Source organism: Podarcis vaucheri (genome assembly GCF_965113315.1).
Source record: "Podarcis vaucheri genome assembly, chromosome: 11".
Classification (NCBI taxonomy): domain Eukaryota; kingdom Metazoa; phylum Chordata; class Lepidosauria; order Squamata; family Lacertidae; genus Podarcis; species Podarcis vaucheri.
Window position 1 is genome coordinate 13,208,997 of NC_138749.1, and position 27,014 is coordinate 13,236,010.

General features: G+C 43.5%; 1 protein-coding gene across 4 annotated transcripts in view; it reads left to right on the top strand.

Annotated features, from left to right (window-relative positions):
• DCC (DCC netrin 1 receptor) overlaps positions 1–27,014 on the top strand; it is a 948,093-nt gene that overhangs the window by 808,196 nt on the left and 112,883 nt on the right. For all 4 annotated transcript variants that reach the window (XM_082241768.1, XM_082241769.1, XM_082241770.1 and 1 more), the window contains one exon: positions 251–445. In XM_082241768.1, coding sequence (XP_082097894.1) covers positions 251–445 — 195 coding nt within the window. The remainder of the gene's footprint in view (positions 1–250; positions 446–27,014) is intronic.

Genomic DNA, 27,014 nt, shown 5'->3' on the forward strand with positions numbered 1-27,014 from the left:
TGAATGGCACAGTTAGACACCTTGTGCTTGGCGATGGAAAAAAATCAGTTGTGCGTTTAAAGATGATAACCCAGCCTAGATATTTTACAAGCTGTATATTTTAATGACTTGCATGCTACTTCTGCATGGGACAAGGATGTGATACTTTGCTTCTTTCCAGAAACAATGACAGGTCAGCCTAAAGTGTGCTCTTGCCGCCGATCAAACGCAGACGGTGGCACTGCTAACAGCATCTTCCTTTGACTCCTAGAATCTCAGGTTCCTGACCAGCCAAGCTCTCTTCATGTGAGGCCTTTGTCAACCAGCATTGTAATGAGCTGGACGCCACCACTGAACCCAAACATCGTTGTGCGCGGATACATTATTGGCTACGGAGTGGGGAGCCCATACGCCGAGACGGTGCGAGTGGACAGCAAGCAGCGCTACTATTCCATTGAACACTTGGGTAGGTGGGATTTCCACTCCAGGAAACGCTTAGAAGCTTGGGGAGGGGGCGAGATGTGTTTCTAGGCCTTCTAGTCAACCTGTCTATTCCAGGCCATAAATGCAGAGTATCCCCAGGCAATGCTGGGGTTCCCCCCAAAAAACTGCGGATTAAGGATCCTGGATTTGTAGCCCTTGTGATGGATATACTACAGTTCCTTTGGTGGAAGCCATGTGCATTAAATGTATTGCGTGGCCGCAACCTAGGTCAGAAAGATCCTGCCACCCTTCGAGGCAATGCGTTCTGTTAGCAAATAGATTATACAGTGATCGCTCGGGTTGCGAACGTGATCCGTGCGGGAGGCACGTTCGCTACCCGCAGCATTCGCAACCCATGACCCGCACATCTGCGCACATGCAGGTCGCAATTTGGTGTTTCTGCGCATGCACAAAGCGTGACTTAGCGCTTCTGCGCATGTGCAAGCGCCGAAACCCAGAAGTAACTGTTCTGGTACTTCCGAGTTTGGCACAGTGTGCAACCTGAAATCATGCAACCCGAAGTGTCTGTAACCCTGTATTAACATTCAACTGAATTATTATTGTTGTTGTTGTTGTTGTTGTTTATTAATACCCCAGCCACTCTGGATGGCTTCCAACAGACTATTAAAATACTGTCCTCTTGGTACTTGACTCATTAGATGTCATCCTGTCATCTTTCTTGCCAATACAAATGAGAACCTGGCCCAGAGTAAACCCCATGTCCTCTTTGCATGCATGTGTGTGGTTGCTTTTTTAATAGCATCCAACGAATGGTTGTGGCAGCCCAGGGCAAAATCAATTTGGGATTAATTGGGATTGCCAGTTAATTAACTTTGAGAATGATGAAGTTGAACGCCTAGCTTATGTGTTTGTTGGAGTGGGGCTCAAGCTCCAGGGTGTGACTTTTAAAACAAATGTCTTGGCTACATGCTGTAGCACCAGGAGTAGAAAGAAATATGTTTACAATGACTGAGTTCTGGCTTTTTCTCTTACTCAAGTGTGAACCTCTTTTCAGATTTAGGGTAGCCTCAGTTCTCTGCTGAGTTGTATAGACTGCAATCACAGACTCAGTTGGGTGGATTGACAAAAATCAGCTCCCCTTCTTCATCATATCCCAGGATCGGCAGCGTCTGAGGTTGGGGGTAGATCCGCCCCCTCAACTGCCTAAAATTGTTGTCTCCTTTTCTCTTATATAATTCAGTAACTCTTATTGCCTGCATCCTTGCACTTAAATTACTGAAGGTCACTAAAATGATTTGTCTTATTACTTCCTGAAATATTCAGTTCTGGTCATTGGGGTATACTGTGAAACTCTGGCAATAGTAAGACTTGCTAAGTAGTATTTGAATATTTGAATATTTATGATCTACACTTTCATCAAACATATTAAGGCATACATTATACTTTATAACATAAAGTATAGCCAGTCTATAAATATCTATAAAGCATCAATAAAGCATTAGTAGATTCTGGTTGATTTAAAAAAAGTCAATCTTTATTAAGATTTATTTATATACCATATTTTTTGCTCTATAAGACTCACTTATTCCCTCCTAAAAAGTAAGGGGAAATGTGTGTGCATCTTATGGAGCAAATGCAGGCTGCGCAGCTATCCCAGAAGCCAGAACAGAAAGAGGGATTGCTGCTTTCACTGCGCAGCAATCCCTCTTGCTGTTCTGGCTTCTGAGATTCAGAGTATTTTTTTTCTTGTTTTCCTCCTCCAAAAACTAGGTGCCTCTTATGGTCTGGTGCGGCTTATAGAGCGAAAAATACAGTATTTCTATTTAGCAAGAGTCCAAGTCCTTGTCTCAGGGGCACAAAAAGTGACCCCTTCACTTGTGGTGCTCTTTTGACAACCAGTGATGATGGCATTTGTCGTGGTGATGTCATCTGTGCACTTTCACCTTTAGTCAATCAGCAAACCTGTAGCTGAAAGGAAACTGGGCTTTCTGTCCCCTAGAGGAAGCCACTTTCTGAATTGGACTTCAACAGAGCACGTTCATGGAAATCTGTCTCCAACTTGGTGCTCAACTGAATGTTACCTTAAACAAGGTGAATTTCAAATCCTGCGCTTGCTAAGATGACAGGAAGCCAGGCATAACTTTCCACCTCCACCAGTTCTGCTTTGCCCTCAGCTGGACTTAACCTCTGGTTTTGGTGTCTGACTTGGTAGAAATCAACTGACTCTGCATGGGAGGGATCCTTGCACATGGGAAGTATCCAACTTCTACCATTCCCCCAGTTCTCATCTACAAGTGCATTAAGTGAAATTTAGGTTTACGAGGAAAACCTTTCTAATTTTTCACTTCCAAATATTGTATTTTTAGAGGAATGCATGATTATTTTTCAAGTTCGGATACACTCCCTCATTTTTCCAGCCTTAAATTTGGTTGCACTATTCCTGCTGTACGTCAGTTTGTGTGTTTTCTCTCTCTTAAAAGTCTGCACATTTCTCCTAATACCTGTATTCCCCCAAGCTACACATTTTTGTGAGTAATTTCCCCTAGTATGATTTAATTTTGTACAATAGTTTGACTAATGCGTGTATTTTGGTGCACACTTTTGGGTTGCAGAGCTATGCAGTGGTACCTCTGGATGCGAGCCGGATCCGTTCCAGAGCCCCATTCGCATCCTGAAGCGAACACAACCCGCCTCTGCGCTTCTGTGTGTGCGCGGGTCATGATTCGCCATGTCTGTGCATGTGTGTGACGTCATTTTGAGCTTCTGCACATGCGCAAGCAGCGAAACCCAGAAGTAACACGTTCCATTACTTCTGGGTCACTGCAGAGCGCAACCCGAAAATGCTCAACCCAAAGCTACTTTAACCCGAGGTATGACTGTATCACGAAAGTAGTAGCAACTGGCCAGATAAACCAGGTGAGGGGAGCCAGTGGGTCTCAAACCCTCCCCTGCAGGCTCCGGTGGATTAAGCAGATGAGATTGATAGTGGGTCCAATGGTAAAGAAGGCGGTTTCAGCAGATGCTGTAGAGGGAAGTGAGAGGCAGGCATAGCTCATCAACCTGGGAAGGTAGCCCATCTAGGAGAAGGAAGACTCTGATTCTAAACCTCTGCTGCCTTGTGGGATATCTTCAAGAGAAGAAAAGGTTAAGGAGCAAACCCTACACAAATCCAGAGTGGAGTTCCTAAGATGGTTGGATGACGCCTTGTAAGTCTCCTTCTGGCAACTCTTGCAGCCGACCTGGTGCCAAATGTATCGCTCTGCTTTCCTTTGGACCACATCATCAAGGCCAAGAAAGGTCCCTTGTTGCCTGGGTAGCCCAGCACCTGGGCAGCGTAGGACACACTGCCTTCAGTGCTGCTAATACAGAGGTTTGACTTCACCCCTGGAAGCCCACTCCATTGTCTCTCGAGACAGGTGGATGCTCTAATAAGTGCAAAGTAGGTAGATTCGTATTAAAATGTTAGATTAAAATGTTAACCAATTTTCCCCTCTCTTCCACATCCCTAATTTAGATTCCATTTCTTCTGCTCTTTCTAAAAAGATCATTGGTGTGTCTCCCTGTATGACTTCCGATATTCTTCTAACTTGGCTTGCGGATCAAAAGCAGTGCCCTTGTAGCTGTGACTGTTAGCGTCAAGACAGTAACAGGCATGAGAAAGTGGAGTGTTTCTTTTTAATCTTCCTCTGTGGAGGCAAGAGTCTGATCTAGCAAATGGCAGATCACAAACTCAGGAGTCCCCACCACTGCTTTCCTGAAAACAGCCTGTGTTTGTCTTGCTCATTAATTTCTTGGCATCCAGAACACCACTAACACATTTTCCTAATCAGGCTGCTTTGCTGTGCAGGAGGCTCTGCGAAAAAGCTGATCTAATGATGAGCTTGTTACGTCAACGACAGAGTCCGAAACATAACCGGCATTTTATACGCCATGACTGCAAGGCTGGTGGGGTTATTCCAAATGGTGCCGTTGCTTCATAGAGAAGTTGAAATGCTAATGAGTGCCATGCTGAGTGGATGCAAAGTCCCACGCTTGACTTCTGAGCACATTCGTTCCTCCACTGCCAGTGTCTGAACACAATGGCAATCAAACCCTCATACTTCCCCTGTGTCAAAATAGTGTCAGGGGGTGTTTCATTATCCATTATTCATTGTGTGCTTTCTCTGACACGTTGCCTTGATGCCATATCAGGAAAAATGTATTGAAATGCGGTGGAGGGTGGGATGTGCGTGCTAGCTTCAGGGAAACAAAGATCAAATTTTGAGGAAATGACTGCACAGGATCATCTTAATGGCCTGCATAATAGCCTGATTTGCACATCACACTAAGCTAACATTGTTGCTTAGCACGAATACATGGGGCCCTGGAGAGGAAATTGTGGCTGCTTGGCTCCTCCTTGGTTTTGCTGCTGCGTCAATAGGTTGTGGTTTTGTTTATTGTGTTTCTGAACCCAGGTCATGATTTAGCTTTTTCTAACCCCAAGCTGAAGGTCCGTATAGTTAAAGCTCTGGTTTTTCCAGTAGTGATGCATGGAAGTGAGAGCTGGACCATAAAGAAGGCTGGTCGCCGAAGAATTGATGCTTTTGAATTATGGTGCTGGAGGAGACTCTTGAGAGTCCCGTGGACTGCAAGAAGATCAAACCTATCCATTCTGAAGGAAATCAGCCCTGAGTGCTCACTGGAAGGACAGATCCTGAAGCTGAGGCTCCAATACTTTGGCCACCTCATGAGAATAGAAGACTCCCTGGAAAAGACCCTGATGTTGGGAAAGATGGAGGGCACAAGGAGAAGGGGACGACAGAGGACGAGATGGTTGGACAGTGTTCTCAAAGCTACCAGCATGAGTTTGACCAAACTGCTGGAGGCAGTGGAAAACAGGGATGCCTGGCGTGCTCTGGTCCATGGGGTCACAAAGAGTCGGACACAACTAAACGACTAAACAACAACAAACCCCAAGCTGAAACCAAGGTTTCTCCTATGGTTTGCTGCTCATAGATTGGCAGAGCTTGCCCGCCTTGTTCTGGGAGGCAACTAATTGGGAGGCAAACTACCCCTGAAACATGTGTGTGGTTGTGTAAAACTAAATACTTTTCTAGCCTTTCTAATATGTTCACCATGGAGAAATGTCTATGCTATCTGGATTTTGAAGTTCAAGTTTTGAAGATGTGAGCAGTGGTATAAGCACTTGCTGTTTATCACAGCTTGGTTCTCACATCACATTAAGCCATAGTTGAAGAATTATGGTTTGATAGGAACATGCAGCATGCTGTTTTATCTTGTAAACTGCCCTGAGCTCTTCGGATGAACAGCGGTACATAAATGCTATAAATAATAATAATAATCTTTCTCACTTCGCTTCTTGCATATGTTTTACACATCCTCCTGGTCCTAAGCCTAGTCTGCAAAACACTGAGCATCTGCAAAACATTCAGCCTTGGAGGAATTAAGAAGACACAGTTTTCCATTTCACTCTGTCTCCATCGCATGCAGCACTGTTTCCGTAACACTGCAGTTCATTTTCTGCCAAAAACTATGTTATTCGCCTCACTGTCTATTGCGGTGAAATTATGTAACTTACATAATTAATTATGCAATTTATGATTTCATTACATTTTCCCATCCTATTCATTTCAGCGCAAAGGAAATGAAATGCAAATGGGGGGGGCACACAATCAGTTATGTATCATTTGCAAACTGAAAGCAAGAACAACAGTGAATGTTGATTGTATTTGCTGGATTGAGCTCCATTCTGGACATGGGGCAAAGACATGAATATTGCAAATTTCTGCCTTGATTCTATTTTCATTAGAATTCTCCATCTCTACTCAGAAGCAATAAACACTTGTCTGTCTGTTTGTAGTACTTCTGTCCCAAGTTTCCTTGTTCAGCTGAAGGCAGCTAATATCAGACATTGTAAAAGGCATTAAAAATTAACTAAAACTGAAGAGGAGAGAACCAAAAGACTAGCAAACCAGCAAGTAAAATGTGTTGTTGTTCTTAAGGAGGGACAATAAAACGAGATATAAAGTCAAAAGGATTATGTACCAGTTATATCAATGCCAAGGGTATGGTACAGCCACTAAAAGACCAAAAACTTCCTAAACAGGAAGGTTTAAACAATGTGCTGGAAGGCTAAAGGGCCCAAAATGGACCTTCCTGGTTGCTGAAGGATGTCTCACTTGTTCCAATAAAAAAAATCCTTCCAGTAGCACCTTAAAGACCAACTAAGTTAGTTCTTGGTATGAGCTTTCATGTGCATGCACACTTCTTCAGATACACAGGTATCTGAAGAAGTGTGCATGCACACGAAAGCTCATACCAAGAACTAACTTAGTTGGTCTTTAAGGTGCTACTGGAAGAAATTTTTTTATTTTGACTATGGCAGACCAACACGGCTACCTATCTGTCACTTGTTCCAATCAAGGATGGGTTTGGAACTGACTAGAATGCCCCCTTTAGCTACGCTAATGTCAGTTTTATGCCAACGTAACTGCCATTGTTCTGCGCCAACAAATCCTGGAAATAAAGGGCATTGGGAAAATCCCATGGGCCTGTTACAGATTCCTAGCTTCCTTCAAAGTACTACAGCTCCCTCCGGAGGAAGATAATGACTGTTAGGCCAGTTTAAGTTTGTAGCTTTGGCATTCCCGTGAGAGGATATGTTCTTCCAATTATGCTTCCCCCACATCGTTCTTTCAACTGGCTGTTTTAATCAATCTCCTGTCCTGGTTGTGATGAGCCACAAGGAACACATTGCACCATGTCCCAGGATTTGTACCGGTACTCTGTTGCCTTGTGGGTACAAGTAATGATGCAAGCACCAACTTATAATTCCCTTAGTAGCTCAGACTCGGCCATCTCCCCCCCCCCCGCCACCCCATCACCCATCATGACTTCTAAGGATGGATTATCAAGTCACCATCATTGTTGTTTTGGGGGGGAACAAGTGACAACTGTTACTCTTAGTGCTGAGATGAAGCGATTGATTTCATTTTAGTTCCTACTTTGCCATCGTTAAAAGACACTCTGTTTTTCAAAGTGCTTTTGCGTGCCTCCTTCGATTTTCATCTGTTTTTCAGTCAGCAAACCTGAACACTAGTAGTAGGTGTGAAAAAGTTTCCAAAGGCTGATTTAAAAAAAAGGAAAAATTTCTAAAGGGATGCTGAAAAGCAGTTCAGGTGCTGAGAGGGAAGAAGGTCAATGTTACAGCAGATCAGCTGCAAAATACAGGTTCTGTAGAGTATTTGTTTCCTTGAACATATAAACATAGGATACTGCCTATTAAGTTAGGTAAAAGGTAAAGGTAAAGGACCCCTGGATGGTTAAGTTCAGTCAAAGGCGACTATGGGTTGCAACACTCATCTCACTTTCAGGCTGAGGGAGCCGGCATTTGTCCACAGACAGCTTTCTGGGTCATGTGGCTAGCAGGACTAAACCGCTTCTGGAGCAAAAGAATATTGTGATGGAAACTAGAGAGCATGGAAACACCGTTTACCTTCCCACCACAGCGGTACCTATTTATCTACTTGCATTGGTGTACTTTTGAACTGCTAGGCTGAAAGGAGCTGGGACAGAGCAACAGGAGCTCACTCCATCGTGGGGATTCGAACCACCAACCTCTTGATCGGCAAGCCCAAGTGGCTCTGTGGTTTAGACCACAGCACCACCCACATCCCATACCATTGATCTACCTAGCTCAGTTTTGTCTATGATGACTTGCAGCAACTCACCATGATTTCAGACAGGAGTTTCTTCCAGCTGTACCTGGGGATGCCAGGGACTGAACCTGGGACCGTCTGCTTGCAAGTCAGATACTCTACCACTGAGCTTTGGCCCTTCTGAAATTGGGGTGCTTGAGGATTTGTTAAATCAAAGCAATTAGTGGGTTGTTTTTAAGAGAGTTTGTGTCCTGGTCCAGTAAACGCTTCCGCTGCGCCACCAGCAACAGCTCTCTTTGCAGAGTATTAATTAAGTCCAGTGCAGAGATTCTTGTTGCAGTACAAGCTTCAGAGTCTCAGCAGCAAAGAAATAATGACACAGGGAAGCCTGTCTTTCCAAAGACAGGTTTATTGCAGAAAGATAACAGAAACACCTCCGGAGCTTTCGGACATTTTTGCTTCATGCCCCACACACAGAGAAAACAAACACTCTTTATATACTGAGCAACTTAACAACTTAACGAGCTTGGCTACTTAAAGTTACATGACATTGCTAACTTGCCAGCGTCTTAGGTTTCAAACCCTAACACCCCCTCTCGCTGGCAATACAAAAAACAAAATTACTTCAGACCCATTTCTTCACAAAAGTTTTCATGCCGCTGAAACCCAAGCGGTTTTGTAAAACCATCAGCTTGATTTTCATGACTGGGACAGTAATTTAATTTAACAATTCCTGCTTTTACCGTTTGACAAACATTTTGAAAGCGGATATCCAAATGTTTTGTACGACCTTTAAACTGCCCATTTTGTGCTAACTTAAGACACGGTTGATTATCACCCCATACAGTGATTGGAGTGATAGCCTTTTCATACATCTCTTGTGCCAAGCATTTGTAAAATTCTAGATCTCTACATAACTCAGATAAGGCACAGAACTCAGCTTCTGTTGACGACAAAGCAATCAGGTTCTGTTTCTTGGATCTCCACCCAATCAGAGAGTTACCAAATTTTATTACACAGCCAGACACTGATTTTCTATCCTTTAAATGTGCCCAATCACTATCTGCCCAACAAGTAATCTGTGCTTGTCCTTCCGAAGATAATTCAAGGCAAAAATCTTTGGTGTATTGTAAATATCTTAACACTCTTTGAATTCCTTTCCATGCATTTACACTAGGTTTCGAAGTTTCTCTGCTGAGTAAGTTAACAGCGTAAGCAATATCTGGTCTACTCCATTGCGAAAGATGAAGTAAGCTTCCCAGTGCTGACTGAAAGATTTCAGCATGCTTGAATTCAGCACTATCCTTGAACTCATTGTCTTTTACAAAACCCATTTCCATTGGTGTTCTAACACCTGCACATTCCGTCATGTTAAACTTTTTCAACATTTGCAATATCTTGCCTTTTTTATTCAGTAGAAAACTGCCATTTTTGGTCCTATCTATCTGAACACCAAGATAGACCTTCACATCACCAAGATTCTTAACTTTGAAGTGTTTATTTAACTCTTTGGCTAGTTTTTTTACTTGTTCTTGTGTCTTTGAAGTATAAATCAGGTCATCTACATAAACAAGCAAAGATTCTTGAGCATCTCCTGAACTTCTGAAATATAAGCAATTGTCAGCCTTGCTCCTGCGAAAACCAATGCCTACCAAAACGTCATTCAAACACTCATTCCAATTATGAGCAGATTGCTTAAGCCCATAAATAGATTTATGTAGTTTCCATACCTGATTTGATTTACCAACTTTCAATCCTGGCGGTAGCTCCATATAGAGCTCTTCAGCCAAGTCTGAATGAAGATAAGCTGTAGAGACATCAAATTGATTCACTTTGAACCCTTTCTGAGCAGCAACTGCTAATAGTGCCCGTAGGGTCTCACTCCTTGAAGTGGGTGCATAGACTTCGGAATAATGTAACCCCTTTCTTTGCGTAAAACCTCGAGCTACAAGCCTTGCTTTGTACTCTGGTTTCCCCAACGCTGTTGTCTTTATCCTGTACACCCACCTACAACTTACTGCCTTGGTACCTTCTGGCAGTTTGGTGATGGAAAACACACCCAGTTCTTTCATAGAATTCAACTCCTTTTGCATGGCCTCACGCCACCTACTGGCCTCCTCCTGGGGTAATTGCTCAACTTCCTCAAAACTTTCAGGTTCGCAATTTGCCAAACCAGCCCAAACACTAATAGCTTGGTACCTTTCAGGAGGTTTACCTTTGTTGGTACGCTTAGAACGCCTTAACAGTTCCTGCGATGTTCCTTCAGTTTCCCCCTCTGACCCAGAATCACTAGTCGTCACCTGTTTGTCACTAGTAGTTGAAGAACTTTCTGATTCTGACTTTACACGTCTCTCTTGCTGTACAGGTGAACTTTTAGAGCTAGAAGATTCTGACTTTACAGACTTGGGTGAACTGGGCGATTTCTCACCCTCGTCCTTAGACTTAAATTCCTCAGTCTGTTCTGGAACTAATACCTGCCCTGGGGCCTGAGTTTCATTGCTACTGTTCACCACATCAAATAGTATGTCAGGATTTCCATGAATTTTATTCCAACCATCCTGTTCACAAAATTCCGCACTTCTGCTGATTGTGATTTTCGTTTGATTTCCTTCTACATTCACAAATCTCCAACCTTTTGTGTTTGCTTGATAACCACAGAAAATCATTTCTTTAGACCTAGGATCGCCTTTCCTACGTTGTGCCCTAGGCACCAGCACATAAGCACGACATCCAAAAACTCTTAGATGATCAATTTTTGGTTTTTTCCCAAATAGCATGAAGTAAGGAGTGTTGCCTACTGTGCTATTGTACACTCTGTTAAAAGTATAATTCGCATACAGTGCAGCCTCAGCCCAAAAACGCTGTGGAAGTCCAGAATCAAACAGCAAAGCAGCAATGGCTTCCTGTAATGTTCGAAATTTTCTTTCGGCAACTGCATTCTCCTGTGGTGAATAGGGATTGGTAAGTCTATGAACTATACCTTTCCTTTTTAACCACGTCTCCAGCGTGTGGTTCACATATTCCCCACCACGATCTGATTGTATTTTACGTACCCTGGTGTCAAATTTACATTCGACTTCTTCAATCCAATCCATCAGGATGGAAGCTGCTTGTGATTTTTCTTTCAGAAAGAAAACCCAACTAGCCCTTGAAAAGTCATCCACCAAAATTTGCATAAATCTCGCACCTCCAAGCGATTTGACTGGCATAGGGCCACACACGTCTGTGTGCACAAGTTCAAAGGGTTTCTTGCTTACTCTATCAGATCTAGGATAGTTACATGTCTTAACCTTAGCATGTTTACAAGCACAACAATCCAGAAAATTTGGACAGGGTTTAATGTTACACCCCTCAGCTAAATCTGGCATCTTGCTTACATACTTAAAGCATATATGAGCTAACCTTCTGTGTAGTAGATGTGCACAACCTGTATGAGGAGCCTTATTTACACACTTAGCTTGCGCTTCACCTGTTGAACATCTACCTGCTGCTAACTGCTCTTCAACCAAAACAAAAAGCCCATCCTCACAGGGAATTTTAACTAGCTCCTTTCCCCGTTTCGAAATGGTGCACACATCATTTTCAAACTCAACCTTAAAACCACTTTTTACCAGGCATGACACACTCAAAAGTCCATTCTTCATTCCTGGAAGAACAAAAACAGGAAGGTTAGTTTGCAAACAGTTAACATAAATTGTGCCTTTAAGGTTCATTTCTCGTTTACTATTGTCTGCTATAGTCACGGTTTTTGCAACTGGCAATGTCTTGCAGTTCATCAAGCGGCCACTAGATGTCGCTGGAACTAAACTGTGACTTGCTCCACTGTCAATTATCCACTTCAATGTTTGTTGGCTTCTTTTAGGACTCTGTTGTGCTGCCATTGCAGATAGCCCCTTATCAGCACCTGCTCCCCCTCTGGATCGTTGATTCTTGTAGTTCTCACGTCGTCTTCCCCTGTAACTCCGGAAACTGGCCTTGGACTGTTGAAATTCCTGTTGCTTTTCTGGACACTTTGCTATCAAATGAAACCTGCTGCCACATCGAAAACATGACTTGCTGGCCATAGCAGACACTTGTGAGGCTTCCATACAGCTCTGCCTGCTAGTTTCCCCACGCTGGGAATTATCTGAACATCCAGCCCTTGGGGTATTTGAATTATCAATACGTTTTCGATGATGTTGATATTCTTGCTCACACAATCTACCAGTCACATAATTCATATTCAGCTGGTCCTCTGGCAAAACTTGTAAAGTTAGTACTAAGTTTTCAAACCCTGCATGCAGGCTGCTAAGCAGAGTATAAACTTTAATATTTTCAGGAAAATTCACACCTAAAGATGACAGTCGGTTGAAATAGTCATCTGTGACGTGTGTTCAACCACACTATCCCCTGGCTTCAGTTTCAACTCATACAAAGCACGTATAATGTTCACCTTCTCTCCGGGCGTGGCTCTATGGTGAATTCGCCTAAGAGCTTCCCAAATTTCAAATGCAGACCTTAAATTTTCCACATGAGGTAATTGGGAATCGTCTATCGATACCATCAACATGCATCTAGCTTTAGTGTCCATTTTATCATGTTCCCTGTTCTGAGCATGTGCAGCAGCCTGTTGCTCTGCTGTGGCATCTGCTGCAACAGCCACAAACGGCTTTCGCCTCTGGACATAGTCAGCCCACACTTCTTTGGCTTCCAACCAGACTTGAGCCCTCTTAGACCACTGCACGTAATTAGCAGAGTTCAACTTTGTAAAGGGAACCTGGAAATTTTCCACTGCCATTCTTGGGGTCTGCTGCTACTCCCTCTGTGTGCCCTTTCTTCTCTTTCCCCTTGGGATTTGTCTTACTCACTTTTCAGACGCCTCCAGCCTCCTCTGAAGCCTCTCAGTTCCTTTAAGAGCTGGATTTATGACCAAGCCGGTCTTCTCTCATTCGAAAGCTGCTTTCACTTTCTCTGCACACAATACAGCTGTAGAAACGTAGAAGGATCCATAACCTAAGAGAGTTTGTGTCCTGGTCCAGTAAACGCTTCCGCTGCGCCACCAGCAACAGCTCTCTTTGCAGAGTATTAATTAAGTCCAGTGCAGAGATTCTTGTTGCAGTACAAGCTTCAGAGTCTCAGCAGCAAAGAAATAATGACACAGGGAAGCCTGTCTTTCCAAAGACAGGTTTATTGCAGAAAGATAACAGAAACACCTCCGGAGCTTTCGGACATTTTTGCTTCACACCCCACACACAGAGAAAACAAACACTCTTTATATACTGAGTAACTTAACAACTTAACGAGCTTGGCTACTTAAAGTTACATGACATTGCTAACTTGCCAGCGTCTTAGGTTTCAAACCCTAACAGTTTTATCCATGAAAATATGTTTAGAGTGATTATTACAGTGCTATTGTAACCATGTCTACTCAGACCTAAGTCCTGTTGTATTCAATGGATTTTGCTCTGAGATAAGGTGGCACTGTGGTCTAAACCACTGAACCTAAGGCTTGCCGATCAGAAGGTCAGCAGCTCGAATCCCTGTGGCGGGGTGAGATCCTGATGCTCGGTCCCAGCTCCTGTCAACCTAGCAGTTCTAAATCACATCGAAGTGCAAGTAGATAAATAGGAAGGTAAATGGTGTTTCCGTGCGCTGCTCTGGTTTCACCAGAAATGGCTTAGTCATGCTGGCCACATGACCCAGAAAAAACTGTCTGTGGACAAACGCCATCTCCCTCAGCCAGTAAAGCGAGATAAGTGCCGCAACCCCAGAGTTGTTCACAGCTGGACTTAACTGTCAGGGGTCCTTTACCTTTTGGTTGGTTTAAGAGTGCAACTTTAGTTTATGAACCTATTTGGATTGAACACCTAATCATGATTTGTGGATTGGCTTGCAGTGGTCTATTGCTACTCCACCTGGAGGAGTCGGGGATTGAGTTTGGCTTCTAACAGATTTAGAACTATAAAATCCATGTGTGATTAAAATTCACAAGGGCAATTCCTTCTGAGCATCAAAAGACCCTTAACTTAAAGCAAGTCAGTTAATAAAGCAAGTCAGTTAAAAAGCATGGCAGTTAAAACAGTTTTAAAAAATAAAATAAAATAAAATAACAGATCAAAAATTCAAGTTCAGAGGACTGGTTGCCTAAACAGGTCTCCAGGAGACAGTGGGATGCCAATTTTAATGGAGAGGCTCATATCTCACCATGGAGGACATTCCACAACCCTGGTGGACTCTTCAGTGGAAGAGCCCGCCACTGTGCCACCACAAGCCAATAATCATCAGGCCGCAGCCAAACTCACTGGGTTCCATTTGCACTCAGGTTTTGCAGTCATGTTTTCCTTGATCCCCCATCACATGATGACTGAACGCATGGCACAAAACTAAATTCAAGCAGAACTATTTCAGGGTGGTTTGGAGAAAACTAAGCATTCCTTTTCCTTCTTCCTGCTATCACCAATTCCGGGTCTTTTAATAAGGCATTCTTAATTTAGCTACCGCTGAACTGCATGACTGTAGCATGCCTCATTTCAAAAGTAAATCGTTTGGCTTATGATTGAATGCAGCAATCCATAGTTTGTTTAAACAGCTGTTCAGTACTCTCTGCTAAGCAGATGTTCAGCCTTCTTTCATATCAGTGGGGCTTCTGAGGGGAGGGAAAACACACACACTACCTGGTAGACTGCCTCCTAAAATCAATTAACATTAGCTGACATCACATACTAGCTAGGGAGAGAGACAATGCAAAGGATATTATATAAGCATCTTAAAAAGCAGAGAAATCACCTTGCCAACAAAAGTCCGTATAGTTAAAGCTATGGTTTTCCCAGTAGTGATTTATGGAAGTGAGAGCTGGACCATAAAGAAGGCTGATCGCCGAAGAATTGATGCTTTTGAATTATAGTGCTGGAGGAAACTCTTGAGAGTCCCGTGGACTGCAAGAAGATAAAACCTATCCACTCTTCAGGAAATCAGCCCTGAGTGCTCACTGGAAGGACAGATCCTGAAGCTGAGGCTCCAATAATTTGGCCACCTCATGAGAAGAGAAGACTCCCTGGAAAAGACCCTGATGTTGGGAAAGATGGAGGGCACAAGGAGAAGGGGACGACAGAGGACGAGATGGTTGGACAGTGTTCTTGAAGCTACCAGCATGATTTTGACCAAACTGCGGGAGGCAGTGGAAGACAGGAGTGCCTGGCATGCTCTGGTCCATGGGGTCACGAAGAGTCAGTCACGACTAAATGACTAAACAACAACAGCCACCATAGTTTGTTTAGGTTGCTTGCAAAAGAAGATAGTCTTCTGCTGCTGCCAGAAAAGTTACCAGCCTCAGTGCCCAGTATGTTTCCAAGCACAATTCAAAATGTTGGTGCTGACCTTTAAAGCCCTAAACGGTCTCAGCACAGTATACCTGAAGGAGCATCTCCATTCCCACCGTCCAGCTTGGATCTTCTGGTGGTTCCCTCATTGTGAGAAGTGAAGCTACAGGGAACCAGGCAGAGGGCCTTCTCAGTAGTGGTGCCCGCCCTGTGGAACACCCTCCCATCAGATGCTAAGGAAATAAACAACTATCTGACTTTTGGAAGATATCTGAAAGCAGCCCTGTTTAGGGCAGTTTTTAATGTTTGATCTTTTATCATGTTTTTAGTATTCTGTTGGGAGCCGCCCAGAGTGGCTGGGGAAACCCAGCCAGATGGACGGATATAAATAAGTTGTTGTTGTTGTTGTTGTTGTTGTTGTTGTTGTTGTTGTTGTTGTTGTTGTTACCACTTCCCTGAAGGGGAGAGCTTTCCATTGTCAGGACACTACTACCAATAAGGCCCTATCTCAAACTTTCCAAGTATCCCTATTTTCCAGGGACAGTCCTGAATTTACAGAAGGCACCCCAGATTCTGATTTGATCCTGGAATGTCCCGCTTTTCTTTAGGACATCCCTATTTTCATCAGAGAAATGTTGGAGGGGAAGGAGTTATGCAGCCCCCAAGCCAAGGAGTTTTAGAAGACATCTGAAGGCAGCCCTGTATAAGGAAGGGGTTTTTTAATGTTGGAATCCACCTAGAGTAGCTGGGGCAACCCACTCGGATGGGCAGGGTATAAATAATAAAATTATTATTATTATTATGGCATAGGACATTCCCATTTTCAGTGGAGAAATGTTGGAGGATATGCTATTACCACCACCACCACCAATACTACTCCTACTACTACCAACAACAACAACAACAATTATTATTCCTGCAGCAACCATCAGAACAACCACAAAATGCACCCACACACCACTGAGTAACACATGAAGGTGAAGGTAGCTTTTGCAAAAAGCTTGGGGGAGATGAGATTTCTCTATGGGGTATCCATATATGTTTTATGTTAGGCCTGATGTCCTCAAAGCACTTCAACTTGAGGGCAGTTCTGTTGGCATCCAAAGCAGATTGTGGTCTTCCTCTTGACTGATGCGCTGATAACTAGTTTAAATTGTGCAGAAGCTTTTTTGATTAACTGTCAAGGTTCCCCAGCTAGGAGCATCACTTTTGCTGGCATTCAAATTCAGCCAAAGCAGAAAAAGTGTGCTCTCTTTTGGACTTCTCCTTCCTATTTAGGGTGTAGTATAATAATAAAAATAATAATAATTAATAATTTTATTATTTATATCTCACCCATCTGGCTGGGTTTCCCCAGCCACTCTGGGCAGCTCACAGCATATATTGAAACATACTAAGACATCAGACATTAAAAACTTCCCAATGCAGAGCTGCCTTCAGATGTCTTCTAAAACTCAGACAGTTGTTTCTTTCCTTGACATCTGAAGGGAGGGCATTCCACAGGGCGGGCGCCATTACCGAGAAGGCCCTCTGCTTGGTTCCCTGTAACTTCGCTTCTTGCAGTGAGGGAACCACCAGAAGGCCCTCAGAAAAGGACCTCAGTGTCTGGGCTGAACAATGGGGGTGACGGGGATGGAGACGCTCCTTCAGGTATACTGGGCCGAGGTCAGCACCCAACACTTTGAATTGTGCTCAGAAACACACTGGAGCAATTGAAGTCCCTGTTCTCCCCCTCCTCTTCCCCACTTCTGGTGTAGAAATCCCTGGGCTGACAGCTAGCTATATAAACCAAAAGGATTTTGATCTGTGGAGAGCCTAAGCTTCACGATTTCATGACAAAGTCCCTGTCTTGCTTCCCTGCAGGAAGACAAATAGAATTTGATCCTCACAGTCCTCAATTCATCAGAAGTCTGTGATACCCAGAGAGGGAGACCGATACACTTGAAAAAAAGGCAGAGAGAACCCCCATTGAATACAACAAAAGGCAGATAAGGAGCGATACTGATAAAACAACCTGAGAACAGATCCGTTCCAATTGAGCACGCCAAAATGAATATCAAAGGCTCAGCGAATATACCTTTCTTTTAACTTTATATTTATTTGACCTGCGAGGGTCAAGTGTACTTTCAGCACGTCAATTTTATTTTACATTTTTTTCCCCTTGATGTAAAGAGCTATAACAAAAAGATGAAAGGAATTTTTTGTAAAAAGCACTTTGACACCCAATCAGAAACAGAGTAGGTTTCTCATTCACATCCCTAAAATGGCAGAAGCCGCTTCTGCAGTAACTCAGGTCCCACTTGAAAGTGGCATGGCTTTCCTCAGAGAATCCTGCAAAGTGCCCTTTGTTAAGGCTGCTGAGAGTTGTTAGGAAACCCTAACAACAATTTCAGTATCACAATTTCAGTATCACAGTTTCATGTTCTTTTCCCTTTTTTTCCTTCCCTTAGTTTCCTCACTGAAAACTTTCAATATAAAATAAAATAAAATGAACCCTCACAGAGCTACAATTCTCAGAGCAGTTTAACAATCAATCTGTTATGTACTGAAGTTCTCACCCTGAGCCAGCAGGGGGTTACTGTAGATAGTTTTGCAAATAAGGGATAGAAAGTGACGTTCAGTGATTGGATAGTTTTAGAAAATTGTTAAGTTACATTGTACTGGAGCTCTATATAAGCAGGCTGACTGAACCCTTCACTTCAGTTCTGTTTTGGCCTGTGAATAAACAAGAGCTGTTTGAAGAATCGCTGTGTCGTCTGATATGTTCACCCACAACTTAACACAATCCCTCTTCCTTTGTAGCTCTGTGAGGCGGGTTGAGGCCTCCTTATGGCTCTCAGCACCCATAGCAAACCACAGTTCCCATAATGGTGGAAGTTGTGAATGTTTAAAGGGGTATGATATTGCTTTCAATGTGTACTGCAGATAGGGCCCCAGAGCAGGGCTTTCAGTGTGGCTTCCATTATCTTTGCTTCCCATGAAGAAGTGAGAGATTTTGTGGAGGGTGAGGATCTGACCAGCTCTTCCATCTGGCTTTAAAAATTGTCCCTGTCTTAAGCAGTGCTTTCCCCCCTAAAAACATATTTAGGGGTACTCCCATTTTGACTCAAGGCAATCACTCTTTTATAGTTCAAATGTGGAGAAATAAATACAGCAAATGGACAAAAGTACAAAGATTCACAAAATGTTTAGGGGTATGTGTACCCCTGCATACCCCCAGAAAAAAGCACTGGTCTCAAGTATTCGTTTTGTATTGTTTTCAACCCTATCTTTACTGTTTTTTCTGTATGGTTTTAAGAAGAACTGTATTCTGCTGTATGTTTGTAAACTGCCTTGAGACGCATGTAAAAGGAGACCCACACTTTCATAAATAAATCAGTAAAATGAAGAATAACAGGCAAAAGATTTAGAAAGCACAGAATGCTACCTTAAACTAGATAAGGCTACTTGTCCATTTAACCTAGTAATGTATAATCTGTCTGACAGCAGCTTCCAATGGTCTCTTTGAAGGTTTTTCCCATCAACTGCTACCTGTGGTCAGGAAATCACACTGGGACTTCCTGTGTGCAAATAATTTGCTGTACACCTGCCCATATTGAAAAACTGATAGAAACGCATACCATCACCTGCTCAAATGTGGATCATATGTTTCACATTCAGATGCATGCTGTTGTATTGACCCAAATCTGCTTCCACATCTGACATGAATTTAGGCCCTTATTCACATGCACTTCCCCATCCAGCAGGAAAACTGTATGCAGAAAATCTTTTGTTGTTCTCCTTGCCTTCTTTCTTCCTATGCAAGAGAGCTTCTGTAATTGTCTAAGCTAGAAACAGCCATTTCAGCAGGCTGCCTCAGTGGGAGAGAGGGGAAGCAGGGCTCCTTCTATCAACCCGGCTGAAAGACCAGCTCCATGAAGAGTCCTTTGCCCCTGAACTGTTTCAGTTGCTGTTGGGCATCAGAAGAACTGTTTTCAATGCCTGAGTTTGCTTTCCCCCTCTTCCCTCCACATCCCATTTTCTTTCTGTGTTGTGTTACCAACTAAGAGAGAGAGGCTGTCTTGTTTTAACCTGTTGTATGTAAGCCACTCTGGAAGGCTTTTTGGCTGAAGAGTTTTGTACCAATGCTCTAAACCAACACTGCAAAGGGCCATGGCACCCATATTAAAGACGTGCACACAAAAGAGCAGGAAACTGGCTTGGAATCTCTTCATATCTATGCTTAGGTTTTGCTCATGCAACCATCTAACATGTTTTGCTGTTCGTTTTTCATTTCTGGCAAAGCAACTGTGAAAACTCTGGCACAACTTGTGCATTAATGTTTGCACACAGGGCTACATGCTGAATGCACTTTATATCCCAAAGTCACAATGCCTCTCAGATTACGGTGGCTCATTTTTAATTAATTTCTCCATATGTTGTCGTCGTCTTCTTCTTCTTCTTCTTCTTCTTCTTCTTCTTCTTCTTCTTCTTCACTTCACTACTTGCCTTCCAACTTGGCCAGTTTAACATTCTGTTTGTTGCATCGATTCCAAACCTTATATGCCACATGCAGACTACTTATTTTCCCCAAGCTTGGTTAAGCTTTACGCTCTTCAACGGATGCACTAAAGTTGCAATGCACCGTGGGAGTTGTAAAGGTTCATGCCTCCACAGGGGGTTCGACTTCCTTTTAAGTGTGTTCAGGCTCCAGCCTGCCTTTAAAAGGCCTTGGCATTTGGCTACGAGGCATTCGGGATGTCTCTCGTGTGAGAAATTGGAGAGCAGGTGTGAGGTAGGATGGGCTGACATCTTAAAAGCTACCTTAAAGATGGGATTTACTGTTAATCTCTTGAACTGCATTAATATAATGTGCCTGATGGTTTAGCGAAGCAGAAAGCATTTATAACGAGAGCCCGGCTCCCTAATTTTAAGGTCTTCCGTTGGAAGGCATCTGTGTCCATCAGCACACAAAGAGACCTCTGAAATCTATCATAGTATCAGAACGACACCTTCTTAATAGCATGTAGTTCAAGGAAGGGTTACCTCCCTCATGCCCTCGGCCTCACGAAATGTGTTTGCTGAAGAGCCATCAAGGCTTTTCGGGTGTCCAGGCATCTTGTTGATGTAATAACTCACCGGTGACTTGGCCTTTTGGAAAGTCTTTGAGCAGTGCAGTGCCGACGTGAAGTGTTAATATCCACCTCACTGGAAAGCGACACCTGGGTCAACTTCCCTATTACTCATCAGTCCAAGAGCAATTCCCTTGCATGAAGTATAAATCATGCTGGGATTAAGTTTGGGAAACTGTTGGAGGGGAATAAGAATAACAAGTTATGCCAGGGGGTCAGAGGCAAGTAGGACAAGGGTGGGGAGCTGGTTCCAGCTGGATGTAGGAGGTTGGGTACTTATCTATCTCTCCCCCCCCACTCTCCCCCCCCACAAGCACACCCATTGGCCTGGTTTGACAGGTGGGCCGGGTCACCATCTGTCAACCACCTGTCATCACAACAGCGTCAGGTGACTCATTTTTGCCTGCACTTAAGATTTGTGGTCTAAACCACTGAGACTCTTGGGCTTGCCAATCAGAAGGTTGGTGGTTCAAATCCCTGCGATGGGGTGAGCTCCTGTTGCTCAGTCCCAGCTCCTGCCAACATAGCAGTTTGAAAGCACATGAAAAGTGCAAGTAGATAAATAGGTACTGCTCCAGCGGGAAGGTAAACAGCATTTCTGTGCAATGCTCTGGTTCGCCAGAAGCGGCTTAGTCATGCTGGCCATGTGACCCGGAAAAGCTGTCTGCGGACAAACGCCAGCTTCCTTCGCCTATAAAGTGAGATGAGCGCCACAACCCCAGAGTCGTCCATGACTGGACTTAACTGTCAGGGGTCCTTTACCTTTTTTTTAAGATCAGCTGAGTGCCAGCTCTCTATGGTACAGCTCCATCTTTATCTGCCCCCCACCTGACCATATGACTGACATCTGTTTTGGTGCAGGTGGCTTGGCTAAAAAGCCTTTCAGTTCACTTGGGTACTGAAGTGGGTATAGCCCAGACAGGGATTTGACATGCCCATAAGAACTAGACTTCAATTTTCCATACTTTCTAAATTTGCCACAATTCTTAAAAGAGAACCATTTCAGTTTAAGAATACCATAGAATCTGTGCAATATGTCGACCAGCTGTACTTGGAAGCCTGCCCAGGTTTCACACACACATACAAATTGCTATGCAAGTTGTTGGTTACAGTGAGTGTATACAAACAGAATGGCATCCATCTGGCTTTTGCAGAGGCCCTCAATGCAGAATGAGTGATGTGTCCATGTGCATTTCTAATGCCATAAGGAAATAACTCCAACAACTCGGTTCCAAACTGGATTCAGTAAACTGGGCCATTATCTGTAAAAATGAGGAAAGAGCTTGTCCCCTCCTCTAATTCAGTTCTGCCTTTAGATCCTGTCACAGCCTCAGTAGCATCATCTGCAGCACAATGGGGTCTGAGTGCTTCAGCACATCTCCCACAAATGTTTTCAGTGCTGCCAAGCCACACCGCGCCCCCTCTTTCATTTCCCTCCCTCTGTCCTATAAATGTAGGGACTCCATGAAATATAGGGATCCTGAGAAGTGTATTTTTTCCCAAGGCCATCCAAATAACCACTCTTCCTCTGGAAAATAAGCTACTGTTGCTAAGCATTAGGACAGGTGTGCACCCTTCAGGTATTTGGATAGTGTGTTGATTATGTGAAGGGACGAACATGCTAGATGTTCCCTGGTGGGCTTTGTTGACACCAACCACAAATTTCAGGGTGACTGCCTGAAGCAGGGAGGTTCCCCACACATTGTAGGACCCTGCAATCTGGTGTAGATCCCTGCATATTTAACACTCAATTTGAGCGTCAGAAGACAGCTCCAGTTTCCATAACTTTGTTGCTAAGGAGTTGGGTTTCCTGTGAAATCTATATTTTCTCGGATATTCCATTTATTGGCAGCATTTAAATTTGGCAGGCAGATAACAATTTTGGTGCTCTTCTGGACAGAGTCATATTCTGAACCGGGGAAGTACAGATTTTGGGGTGCTGCAAGCCAACGACAGCAAAAGAGAAAGGTGTAGGGCAGGGGCAATCATGGAAGATGGAGGTGAGATGTTTGGGCTTGAAGCTGTAGCAAGTCTTGAACTGCAGACCTGAGATGTGTCAAGTGGAGATTTGGCTGGTTCTTGCTAAATAAGGGAACCGCAGGGAGTCCAGCCAGCAGCACGCCAGAGCAGTTTTGTGGGCACTCCCCAGACCTTAAAGGCTTCTGTGGACTAGCTCTCCCACACTCTACTCTCAAGCCAGAGGGATGAAAATGTGTCCAAGTCAAAGATGCATGCTAGGCCCAGGTACCAATTACTCAACAGGATCCTAACTAAGACATGCACAATTTAGAGCAGGTTCCTGGGGGACATTAGGTGTGCCTAGGCATGCTTAAGGAATTTGATCTTTGTGAATTCTGATGCAAACGGACCTGAGCCTTGCCCCTTGGGCTAATGAACAGATGGGAACATAATTGTCTTTTGAATATTGCACCCTTCTGAATTTTGCAATGCAATTCTCAGCTTTAGAAATGTACCAACATGTGAATGGGTGAATAAGGGGAAAGTACATTTTAAAGTGCAAACATTAAGAGAAAACGCTTATTTTTTATAAACAGATGGTATTTTTATTATTATTATTATTATTATTATTATTATTATTATTATTATTATTATTATTATTATTAACCATCCCTTTACCTTAAGGTCCCAGGGTGAGTCACGACAACCCAAAATACAGCATTGAGAACAGTTTTTAAAACTTACAATTAGAAGGGGGAAAAACTCACCAAAAATGGGATGAGTCTGGAAAGGTGTTGGGTTTTTTTAAAACCTACTTAGAGGTTTTATTACAATCCAGTAGTACATACATTTTGTCAAATAAAAACAAAAACGTGCATTTTGTAAGAAAACCACTTTTTTAAAAAGTTCAAAAATATATATAGTATCCTGTGGTTTGTTTGAATTTCAAATAAAAACCATGGTAGTGCAGAAACAAGATGGGATGGATTTATGAATGAACACGTGCAATATTGCCATGGCCCTAAAATAGACTCATCCTTCCATCCCTGGGTGCAACTAGGCCCATGAAAATGAAGGGGCTTTGCTGGCTGTACTTAACTCTGCATCAGTCCTGGGTTTATCTATTGTCTGTTTCTCCAGGCCTTGTAGGAAAGGTATTTGCCTCTGTATTGGCTTTGCATTAATCCCAAACTATAATAGAACAAAAAAAGATGAGGTCAGATTTTAAAGAGGGGTTTAATTAACAGAGATTATGCCTTCCTGAGAGGCAGGATTATTTCAGAACTCTGTTCAGGCAGGGCGCCGTGCAAGATGGAAGAAGGAAGCATCGCAGAAGCGGAGTCTTGCTGTGGTTCAAGGCAGCAAGGGGAATTAACTGCTTTGGCGAACATGACCATGATAGGAGGTTAATGCTATGTTAATACTGCATTTAAAAGAAAAAAAAATAAATGAGAACTGCTAATGTGATTAAAGGCAGCTAATAGGATTAAAAAGGTTCTTTAAAGGGGGATATGTTCTTAAGGTGGGCTCTGTGTCATTCTTGACTTATTGTGCACCTGCTCCAGGTGGCCGGTGGGGGTGGGGGGCAGGACACTGCCCCCCCAAAAAACCCCCACTCCTCAGTGCCAAACATCCTAAACCCTGTTTGCAAAAGAGTTGGTATGGTGAAATGGACCATTGTCAGCCTTGGATTTTGGATACCAGGTTATGAACCATATGAGAGATCTTTTGTAGTCAAGAGAGGGTTTGACAACAAAACATGCCCTTTGGCTAGAAAAGATGCTTGAGTCCCTGCAGTAACCCCAAGTGAGTTCTGATACCTGCAGGCAAATGTGTTTAGGGAAGATGGACTGGGGTTGAAGGATGAGCTCTTAGGTAGAAGGGAGATGATGGTGATAGAAACTAGTGCTTAGAATAGGGGCCAGCAAATTTTTTCATCAGGGGGCCGGTCCACTGTCCCTCAGACCTTGTGGGGGGCCAGACTATTTTGAAAATAAAAATAAAAATGAATGAATTCCTATGCCCCACAAATAACCCAGAGATGCATTTGAAATAAAAGCACACATTCTACTCATGTAAAAACACCAGCCAGGCCCCACAAATAACCCAGAGGTGCATTTTAAATTAAAGGACACATTCTACTCATATAAAAACATGCTGATTGCTGGACTGCCCGCAAGTCAGATTTAGAAGGCAATTGGGCCAGATCCGCCCTGCCCCCCCGGGCCATAATTTGCCTACCTATGGCTTTGAACTTGTCATTGAGTTTGCTTTTCCCTCCTTCCTCCTACTCTCCTTTCCTTTCATGCCATGTGCATCAGATTATAAATTTGCATCTGTGAAATTTGTAAGCCACTCTAGGAGCCTTCCTTTTGAATTTTGTTTTGGCTTGAAGAGTGGGACAAGAGTGCTTGAAATAAATTAATAAATAAACAACTTGATGGAGTACACTGGTGGCAGACTCCTCTCCCTAATGACCTCCCAGCCATTAAAGGTGTTTGTTGAAATTCCTCTTACAGAGGGACGGGAAGAGTTTTTGAGTGCAGGCATGTTGCTATAGAGACAGCAGGTCTGTGTTTGTGGCTGTTGAGGATTCAAAACAGCTAACCTCACCCACCCAGCTCTTCGTATGTTCATTTGTGGGAGGCAACCCTGTGCAAATTCATTCTGTGCAAATCACATCCTTAGTCGGAAAGTTAATAGTGGAAATTCTATGAATATATCTCTGCATCCATCTCCATGAATACCAAATCGTTTCTGCTTGGCCAATAAGGCTGCAGTGAATGCCAATGGAATGAATAATGCTGCGAAAATGATCCGTTCGCCCTCAAGTGTTGTGAATGGATAACTGCTCTGGTAATTCATGAAGCCTTAAAAAAAAAAAGTTTCACTTCTCTCTCTCCCCCCCCCCACTTTTTTTGGCAAGGAGCACGCCATCCATCTCATTAGTAACATTAACCAAATGTATCCGTGTAGAACATAAAAGTAATTACAAAATATGGGGGCAGGGAATCATTAAGCAGTATTGTAAAATAAGTAATATTGATTCATTTGGCATTTGAATAATAGGATTAATCATCCTGAGCATGTCTGGGATTATAAATTGGAATGAAATATGGAATTCTGAATCAAGGGTGTCAGTCTCGCAAGCTCATGAGCTCTCCAGATCCAGTCTAGCTAAGTACTGCAGCAAATGCCAGACTCTAAGCATCATGGACTAGGCATGATGTCAAGCGTGTTGGATCCTTGATCCAGTGGTTGGCTGCCACCAGTGACTCCTATATTGTACACTAGGGGGAAACTCATACGCTGCAAAGATAGATACACTGTGCCTTGAAAACTTAACCTTCCAATGCTAAGTACTCCCATCATTCTCTGCCCATCAGGTGGTGGTGGGAAGGTCATATGTATCACTAATCGTGCAACTACCTTGAATTATATCTTGGCAAAGGGAGGCAAGAAGGTAATGCTAGATTTTCCCAGTGCAGTCATAGACACAGAACAGCCTGGCCTCAGGGTCTGAAGTACAGTTGAGGAACCTCTGATATTATCATAGCTCTCAACCTTCCCTTTTTTTGCGGGAAATTCCCTTATTCCAGCACCGTTTCCCGCTGCTATCCTGGATTGTTAGATATCCCGTAGACTGTCCCCGAAACAGGTGAGGCTGCTGATCCTTTATTTTCGAGGCTGCTGATCCCTTACTTTCAAATCTTAAAGTCGACAACTATGGATATTATTTATACCCCACCCATCTGACAGGGTTTCCCCAGCCACTCTGAGCGGCTCCCAACAGAATACTAAAAATACAATAAAACATCAATCATTTAAAAACTTCCCTAAACAGGGCTGCATTCAGATTTCTTCTAAAAGCCAGATAGTTGTTTATTTCCTTGACATCTGATGGGAGGGCGTTCCACAGGGTGGGCACCACTACCAAGAAGGCCCTCTCCCTGTAACCTCACTTCTCGCAGTGAGGGAACCGCCAGAAGGCCCTCGGAGCTGGACCTCAGTGTCCAGGCTGCAAGAACTCCGTGTGACATCAGGTATGGGACAGATAAAGCCATGGCTGTATAGGAAAAAACTAGGAGCCCTAGAGCGTATTCCCAATCTTCTTTTGCAACCACAGTTTGCATTGGGTGCTCCTTAACTGTTGGTGCCAATTGTAAGCTGCCCTGATTCGCCCAGAGACTTGTTACCATGTTATGATGGCAGGTGATTGATAGGCAAAGAGCTCCACCCACTTCTCAAATGTGGCCAATGGTGTTACGATATTGAAGCAATGCAGCCGCGAGCTACTGCTAGCTTGAAAGCAAAACATAATGGGAATGTTGGGACTGTTCCGTGGGAAACAGAGGGACAGTCAATTCACAGTGCAGAGGGCACTGGAATTAGCTCAGAGTGTAATATGAGCTGTACAGGAAGTACAGGAGGAGTTACTCTCTCGGCTGTTGGAGTTTGAAGAGAGCAGTCGTGTTTTCTGTAACGCTGCAAAGACAGAAATAAAGGCATGTAAATACGTTTCTGTCTATCTCTTTCCCCTGCCTGGGGGGGCAGGAAAGAGTGGT